General features: G+C 45.9%; 3 protein-coding genes across 3 annotated transcripts; all 3 read left to right on the top strand.

Moving 5' to 3' along the window:
* Positions 1-77: 77 nt before the first annotated feature.
* SARC_02822 (hypothetical protein) lies at positions 78-377 on the top strand (the record flags this gene model as incomplete). Its single annotated transcript, XM_014303394.1, has 1 exon — positions 78-377. The coding sequence occupies one exon, from the start codon at positions 78-80 to the stop codon at positions 375-377; it is 300 nt and encodes a 99-aa protein (XP_014158869.1).
* Positions 378-534: 157 nt separating this feature from the next.
* SARC_02821 (hypothetical protein) lies at positions 535-1,392 on the top strand (the record flags this gene model as incomplete). The annotated part of the gene is made up of 3 exons (XM_014303393.1): positions 535-561; positions 882-1,089; positions 1,223-1,392. 3 exons carry the CDS (start codon positions 535-537, stop codon positions 1,390-1,392), a joined length of 405 nt encoding a protein of 134 aa, XP_014158868.1.
* A 346-nt stretch (positions 1,393-1,738) lies between these two features.
* On the top strand, positions 1,739-2,643 carry SARC_02820 (hypothetical protein; the record flags this gene model as incomplete). Its single annotated transcript, XM_014303392.1, has 2 exons — positions 1,739-2,291; positions 2,315-2,643. The coding sequence occupies 2 exons, from the start codon at positions 1,739-1,741 to the stop codon at positions 2,641-2,643; spliced, it is 882 nt and encodes a 293-aa protein (XP_014158867.1).
* Positions 2,644-9,165: the final 6,522 nt, after the last annotated feature.

The raw sequence follows: 9,165 nt of genomic DNA, 5'->3' as shown, positions 1-9,165 counted from the left end.
TTTTGCAGCTATTGAAGACAGCACTCCATGGTCGCACATACGAACGAACACTACAACTGCATCTGAAGTGGCAGTTAATGGAGACGGACCAATTGTTGCAACTACTGAGTCCCGATATACAAGAGGCACAACAACGCACAACCGCACGTCTTCAGCACCAGGGTAGGGAAAATGCGACGACCTCCAAAGTCGCGCGCATATACTATCAGTCTCCCGATACTGCAGGTAGTACAACTACAAACGCAGAACTGGTCATCACGCCTACAGACAGCGACCCCAACGACATGCACTGGCTGTCAGTCACGAGTACCATCTGGTGCATGACACATTTCGAGCTGCTATCAATACAGAGCAGTAGCTCCGGGGGGAGGCGATAGTCGCGCCGTCAGTCTGAACAGAACCGACCACAGTCAGGTGCGCCACCAGCACAGGGACCGACTAATAGTTTTACACCAGGGCAAGACCAAGGTAACAACACAAGCAAACCTTTCGCGGCCAACCAACAGGCCCAGGTGAACACAGTCACACAGTATAATGAATTCCAAGGCATTCCAGAAGAAGGTGCAGTTCACATAGACGCAATTCTTACAGAGGAATATGGTGACGACACACCAGCCCCAGACCAGCTACACGATAGTTGGGAGCCGGTGCATGAGCAGGCATGAGATGTGAGGGTGTCTGAGTCAGATGTGAGTTTAATACTCGTTAGCACAATCAATACAGTGATGACCATACAGGTCCTATTGCTGACACTTGATAACCGTTTTTATATACAAGTACAAGTGAACGGGCGCACGTTCCGAGCTGCATCTCGAAGACATCCGCAGAACTTCTCGGCCGTCCAAATACTCCGGCACCACCTGGGTTATTTATTTTTTTAGCTGACAAGACGGTACGAACTCATCGACTGGGACGACAGAAGTACGATACGATACGGCACAGAGATCAGCAATAGGTCACTCGAGTTGCCGAATATCCCTACATCATTTAAAGCCTCCCAATTACAGGAAGGAATGCAACAAGCCACCGAACCACACCGGAAGGTAAACACTTCACATGGAAATGCAGCAAAGGGAGACCACAATAAAAGTTAGGAAGACAAATTCAAATTTTATTTATTTTATACAAGTTATTAGCAAATGCAAGGGGGTGAAGCGCACATTCGCACAGAAAATAGCATACGCCTTTACTAATAACCTGCAACACCCACACACCACCACAGGCGCCTCAAGATACCAACGGCAACCAGAGCAGGCGTGTATGGTGGTGAAGGAGGTGGTGTTGATGCGGATGGAGCACGGGACAGCCCAGCAGGGGGGGCAAGCCCAGGCAGTGGCTCAAGCCAGCCAACACCGAGGGGAGTACCCGTACAAGCTTCAGCAATGCGTTTAGAGATAGACAAGAGCATCTGTCAATGTAACCACGTCCTGGTTAGTAAGTTTGTATCCAAATTGGAACAAAGAGCACCGGTGATTATCCCAAGTCTACACAAGATGAGAGTATGCATTCGCTACCAACAGCCAGAACGATGCATGCCAATAGTAGATACAGAACTCGGAAGAAGATACGATTTAACCGTGTGGCGACGATGAGGAAGATAAACTCATTCAAATCAGTCAACTAATTATTGAGTTAGAACTTATGCGTTCACGCTTAGGCGAAAGATCAATGAACATGCACTTTCTAAACTACTAAAACCTCAGAATTTCCGAAGTTACCCAGAGACTGTTATTTCAAAATGGGAAATTGTGAAGATATTATAGAGTTTACTACGCAATGCAGAGACCTATTCTTAGCCAAGTCTGTGCCACGATGTCAGTACCCAGCGCTAGTGATATATCTATTAGACTTCACTGATGCAACGAAGAAGACCAAGGCAGTGCTCATCGAGTTACGAAACTCTGAAACACATATGACCAAGCACTACAAGGATCCTGAACAACACAATAGAACCATTATTGATAGACTCAGACACCATCCAGTAATCTATCTGTTAGAGAAGTTTCTCAACATGCGGAACAAGACACTGAACGTAGAGGTGCGCACAGAGCGATTGCATAGAACAATGCAAGTGTTAGAAGAGCGTCACCGCAACTCGAACATAGAGCCTATACACACGAAAATCCTCAAGGCCACAAGATACCAGGCATTTACGTACTACGAACAACAGGAGAAAGTGGATGCCATCATCAAAGCAGATAAACTGCCTGATGGAAGTGAAGGTCTCTTATCCGATATGAAACACACTGTGTTTCACTCTCTTACTGAAGCAAACGGAAGAGCAGCGCCAAGTATAGACAGATCGTTTGTATAGAGAGCGCAAGAGACAACTCGCAGGCAGTCACACACAGCCAGTCTCAGAACGGCAAACCCACCGCGACCAAACGTCACAAACCAGACAACGGTGCACTGAAACAAATCAAATCAATCGGACAACCCCAAGAGAAGAAAGGGGCTCGCGAAGATCGTGCATGTCCTTATTGTAAGGTGATGCCAGCCCCACAACGTTTCAGTCTATGTCCCATGAAGGCATCGTATCAGACCAAGCAGGCTGAGGAGCGTGTCAAAAACGATGTGCAAATAGCAAGATTGTCCAATACATCCGGCAAGGTAGAAGATATCACAGATGGCGATGAGCACTGAAAAAACTGGTGGGCCGAAGCAAACATGATTGACCTGGCTGACAGGCTCAATGTAAATACAGATGAAGAAACGCTGTTGATAAATGCATATGAAATAAATTACCAACCTTATCCTTACTTCCCGCACCACGAGACCAACGATTACACATTGGCATACAAATCAATGGCAACATATACAATGCATCAGTAGACTCTGATGCGCAACGCTCATGTATGGACACGAGTGTAGCAACTGAACTATATCTCTCTGTCAGAGCGCAGCCGGGCTACATTCAACTAGCACAAATATATGCAACAATACAAAGAACAGGGTCAATCCAAGTATATGACATTAATTATGGAGGAAGGAAAACCTCTAAGTGTTTTGAAGTGTTGGATTTGCCAGAAAAGAAAGCACCAATACTTCTCGGTATGGAGATTCTACCATACATAAGCATATACATAGCAGGATTAATCAATCTACTTATACTAGCAGATGCAAAATGGGAATCACTTCCCACGCCACATGAAGAAGATCCTGAGCATGAACAAGGAGGGTTCAGAGAGTCACTTGCAGACCTCTTGGATACCAATGCAAACATACCGCCTGGCATTTATTGCAACCTACCGGGCTCTACAGTCACAGGACCTTCAAAAATGACATTAATGTCACACAAATGAGGCACGTTAAAGTCAACTTTGTACCTCACAAGTATATTCCGCAAACGGATGAAAATGTACAAAGGTGGCTTACAGATGGTCACATATACAAACGAAATACACCGATATCGGTGAATCTACCTTTGTTATCGACAGGTGAACATGACTAAACAGGTCTCCTCAAGAAAGTAAGAACATGTTTAAACTTACGCGAGATCAATTACCAATATGAACAAGATAAATTCGTGCTGCCAAAAATAAAGGAAGTACTCCACAACCTACAAGGAGCACAATTCTTCTCAAAGTTAGATCTCGCGGGAGGGTTCCACCATTTCCTAGTAGAGCAAGAAAGCCAACACTTCTTCACATTCTCGTGGAAAGGAGCGCAATGCTCATTCAAGTCAGCGCCGTTTGGCCTACACTCACTCACAGCACAATTCCAGAGAGTCATGGCAGAATTGCTCATAGACATCAAAGGAGTGCAAGTGTATGTAAATGACATAGTCATTGCGAGTCTTACAGAGGAAGAACACCGCAAGACAGTTCGTGAAGTAATCAAGCGACTAAATGGAGCAAACTTCCGACTCAATCACAACAAATGTGCCTTCGCGGTCAAAATGGTCAACATTCTAGGTATGTAAGTCACCACACAGAGACTCAAAGCGGATCCTGAAAAACAGAAAAGGATGCTGGACTGGCCACTACCCAGAATGAAAGGAGATCTGCACAAAGCGGTGGGACTCACAAACTATATGCGTTGCCCACTCAACTAAACACTACCGGATCCTAATGAAAAGGAAAATAAACCAGAACATATCCATGTTATTGACTCCGGACCTCAAAGAGAAGTGGGAAGAACTCAAAGAAGCCATCGCGTGTTCGGCGACGCTAGCATACCCTGTTGATGGGGTACCGTTTCAAACATGAACGATGCTAGTGACTATGGTATAGGAGGATGTTTATTTCAAGTCATCGATTGAGTCAGGAGAGACATTCTCTACTTTTCCAAAAGCTTGAATCCAGCACAACAACGCTATGGCACAAACACTAAAGAACTAATAGCACTAGTATACTGCCGAATACATCAAAGGAGGGGTCATAACACTGTGGACAGATCATAAAGCGCTCACGCAAATGAACAGTCAACAGACGTTACATCCAATGCTAGCCAAATGGATAGCACAAACATTATACCACCACTTCTCCATCATACATGTTCCGGGTAAAAACAGCCAGATGGCATATATGTCGTCGCGTCTACACGAAGACACATTTAATACTAAAACGTCAGAGATACTACAAGACGCGAACAAAACAACACATAATAGCCAAGAGTACACCACCTTGGAATCCAAAATGCCCATTACCATATCCGCTATAGACTGGATGATACACCCCAGATTCTACAAAGAAGCTGAAAGAAGGTTTGGGAAATTTTCAGTAGATCTGTTTGCATCGGCACACAATGCACACACAGAAAAATACTATACCAAAGAACAGAATGCGCTCCTACAGAAGTGGGCGCAGGAAGTGAATGAATGGGCGAACCCACCATGGTAACTCATACCTGATGTCCTTGACAGAGTCATTGAAGAGGCAAGCAGCATCGCGATATGTGTACCATACTACCCCAATGCAACGTGGTTTCCAAAATTCTTGTCTTTACTAGAAGAAGACCCGATGCTAGTGGAAAACACAAACAATACGTACTTCAAATAGGATACACAAAAGGGATCTCATCCCTTACAATCAATCAAAGTCGCATTTCCCGGCGACAGAGTCCAAGTGAACATCATTGGGCTACTACTGGACTCAAACAGAGAACACACGTATGTATTAGTATGGCTAGATGTGCACTCATCATATGTCATACTACACCCAATATGGACAAATCAGCGGCTACTATAGCACGTACGCTGGTACCAAACATGTGCGAACATGGGTTCCCACAAATAGTTATGTTAATGACAGATTTTCAAAAGTCCTTGAACAAGTGTCAACACAACACTTAGTCTCTCGGCCGTACCAACCTAAAGCACCTCGTACCACCGTTACGTAAATTCGTTGAACAAAATTTAGATGACTGGTGTTCACGATTTCCCTTCGTACAGATGGGCCACAATCTACGCACATTAAGAAGACACAAATCACCGAGATTTAATGTGTACTTTGGTCGCAGACAGAATCAACTCACGGTCTACAACACACCAGTGAACGCACCCAGTTACAACAAAATCTTAGGAAGAGCGATTGCACCATATAGAAGAAGCCATTATGCCACAACTAGACAGCAATGCTGCGCAATACCAAGAGAAGATGCGCACAGCATACAACCGAAAATACCAAAGAAGTACATACACTTCTAGGAAAGGGACACTGTCATGGTCCGCTATCAAGGTGAAATGAACAAGATGACAGCACCATATGGCGGACAGTACAAAATAGTATGTAGAGAGGGCAACGGGTATTTTGTCTGTAACCTTGATGGGACTACAGCCCCCGAATATCCTAAATCGGTCAGTGATGAGCTAATTGGACTCATAAAAAAGGCCAACGCTCCGGAAGCATTCACTTCCAACAATCACGTACCCCCAACCGAGGAGACTCAGGTCCCCTCGATAGTCGACCACAGGTCGTCCATCCGAGGTGATGGATCCCAGGAGTACCTACTGCATTGGACAGATGGAGAGCGTACCTGGACGAATAACGAATGAGACATGGGCGCAACGACTTGATCGTCTCTACCCACGCTATATAGATTGACGATGAAATACACGGACACTCTGGCGAAGAATTTCAATCGTCTCCATGCGTACGACTTAGTACACTTCGAGAAGGACGATGTGGTCATGGTCAAATCGGAGGGCCGTACATCCAAGGCAATGCGCCCCTTATTCAAACCTTATGTAGTAAAAGGCTGTACTGGCCAGGGGTACGATCTGTCGCGTAGGGATGGTTCCGCCCGACCGGAGTTTAAAGGTCGCTTTAGTCCACTGTAGCACAGATCCACCCCTCGATGAGAGTTTATGACGCGACGGCGGATCGGCGTTCCGACACATCATTAAGCATCACGCTAATGATGAAGTGGGAAAAACGGAGTACCTCGTATGGTGGCGAGAAGGAGACCCGCCCTGAGAGACAGAAGAATCGTTCGAAGATACCAATGGCATCGTCGCGTACCATAAGGATATGCAAACACGTTCACGCAAGCGCCGGCGTGATGCGGCTTAAAATTTTACAGATACATATTTATTGTCATTTTGCTTCTGCTTTACAGGCCTCGCTCGTGTGGTTGTCCATAACCGAGCCCTCTAGCTCTCTAAATTTAGAAGTCAACCACTGCTCTAACTCTCTGAGTGTAAATGCCAGTGGATCCCTCTTGTTCGTGGAGGCTAAACTAGCGTCCTATGGGTAGTGAATAGATTTTCGTTCTTGAAAGCTGGCACACGGTACGTGCTTCAGCGTTAGGGGGGGGGGGGGGGGGGGTGGTCAGATATACTCAATAGGGTTTATTTAAGGTTATTTGAGGTTTATTTTGGACACGACATAAACCCAGGTTTAGGGTTTATGGTTATAGAAATATCCGCTTCGAGGGGAGTACGTTGAGATACTGTTATCTCTGTGTATTTGACAACATATAAATGCGTAGCGTGGCATGATGCGCTAGATGGTTTTTTAAACTCAGAATCTATTTAATTGTCACCCAGCCAATGGTACACATAACTACACTTATACATTTGAATAGACTTATTCATGCATAGATGGCAGTAGAGCCTCACTGCCCTGGAAGACTCTGGGATGACTAGCTGACTGATCGAAAACCTAATAGCTGAATGGCTGACTGACTGACTATACTGGCTATCGGCACCAACAAAGCGCCAAGTATATAGAAAAGAGGAGAAGAAGAAACCAGATAACGAAGAGAACAATTACAAAAATTGTAGTAAATCAATTGAATGACTGAACCAAACAACGTAGTACGAACAAACTTGGTTACACCTCGCAAAGTCTTCATGGCCGGCTGAAATACGGACACTGACAATTTACTGTCACTAATACTGAGCATTCACCTCCTGGCGCAGCAGTTATCTCAACAAAATCGAGGCTCCATTTTGCTGAGATTAAGGCCGTACGTTCTGGTTATTGCAGGAGGGCCGAGGTCTCCGGTGGGGGACGATCCCATCACTGACAGGGTTCACAAACCCGGCTAATCAAATCATGCAAATTTGTGTTCTCAGACCCCCCACCCAAGCATATCGTACACTAAGTAGTATCAAAAACGGGTCTGGGAAGAAGGCGTGCACGTACTGAAGTGCCCGGACAACTTGCTTGCCAGTCAGCATCACGCCCCATAATGCGCGCGGAAGACGTGCCAAAGGTCAACCGGACGAGGGACGCAATAGGACCTTTCCGAAATACGGACAGAATGGAGGGCTAACTGGTGGGAGAATGAACAGAAACACCTTCACCTATGACCGGAGAATGCAGCGAACCTCCACCAGGGACCGGGACTGCAGCATCCGAGCTAAGATAGCATCCGGCATGTCATCGACCATAGCAGTGCCTAGCGCCAAACTAGGTGAACACACTTGTCGCCGTGGTTTACCAGCGAGAAAGACGAATTCGGCTTTCTAGAGAGATCTATCTAGTACCGGTACAAATGTAGGTGGTGGTGGTGTATGTACCGCAATGAAAGAAATCGCAGAGTGGCGTTGACCCAGGTGATACCATAGGCTGGGTAAGCACCAGTGGATCCTCTCTAGTTGGGGTTACCTGAGCAAATGCATCCCACTGGAGCTGACATAGAATAGCCAAGGGCCAGGATGACACACTAGAGTCACAAATGATGGTGATCCTTCAGGAGCCCGATCATAGCGATTGAAGACGCCCGCTGCGCGAGTAATCACCAAGGGTTTCATCAGCCGGCAAGTCACACAGCATAAGCAACCATTCTGTATCCGGCCAACAAGGACGTACAAGGGTGCAGCATGCTCGCTCTGCATGTGCCTTTAAATCTACTGCAGAGAGGAGAGTCCACGGTGAATTAAATCCCCAAATCACCATTGTATCTCCCCGAACGTTAATAAAGGGTATATGTAAAATGTACCCCATTCGACGACCACGTACATCATCCCCAAACGAGCTCCGCGGTTAGCTCAGAAGCGCAAGAAGGGGCTGGTGATCAGTGAACACCTTAATCGGTAGTAGCGAGCGGCGCAAGATGCGTATATTATTTTGCGAAACCCATTTACGTGGGCTAATGCCTCCTTATCAGTTATGTGGTATATCCGTTGGGCCTGGTCGAATGAGAACAAAAGGATGTGATAGGAAGATACTTCCCATCTCTATGAACGACGAGCACAACTCCCACACCTACGTCTTTACATGTGTCTACAAACATAATTATATGTTCTGCGGGGCTGGCTCCACAAGTCCTGTGCAGTCTCAAAGTAATTACTTAATGTGCTGGAATGTATTGCTCTGCGGGACACCCTAGTGGAATATGCTATCATCCTTAAGTAACAACAATATACGGATTTGGTAGTGGGTTCAGTCAGCGAAAGGAGTGCCTGGAGCCGTTCCGGGTTGATGCTAAACCCTTCATAACTCACAAGATGCCCGATGATCACCACAGGGTGTTTAAACACTGCGAACGGGCACTTGCTGAACGTTATTTCTATATGTAGGAATGTATGAAGATACGCTTAGTCCTATGCTTAGAACTTAGTCAATTTTGGGCCAGTATTCGGGCAAAGTGTGGGATACATTCTGCCCAGCGTCCCACAGTATGGTATCATAATTTCGATTTAGTTGTGGGTTCAGTCAGTGAAAGGAGTACCTGGAGCCGTTCTGGGTTGATGCTAAACCCTTCATAACTCACAAG

The sequence above is a fragment of the Sphaeroforma arctica genome, assembly GCF_001186125.1.
Source record: "Sphaeroforma arctica JP610 unplaced genomic scaffold supercont1.132, whole genome shotgun sequence".
In the NCBI taxonomy this organism is placed as follows: domain Eukaryota; class Ichthyosporea; order Ichthyophonida; genus Sphaeroforma; species Sphaeroforma arctica.
Note: the sequence above shows the minus strand (reverse complement) of the source record. Positions and strands in the feature narration are given on the sequence as shown.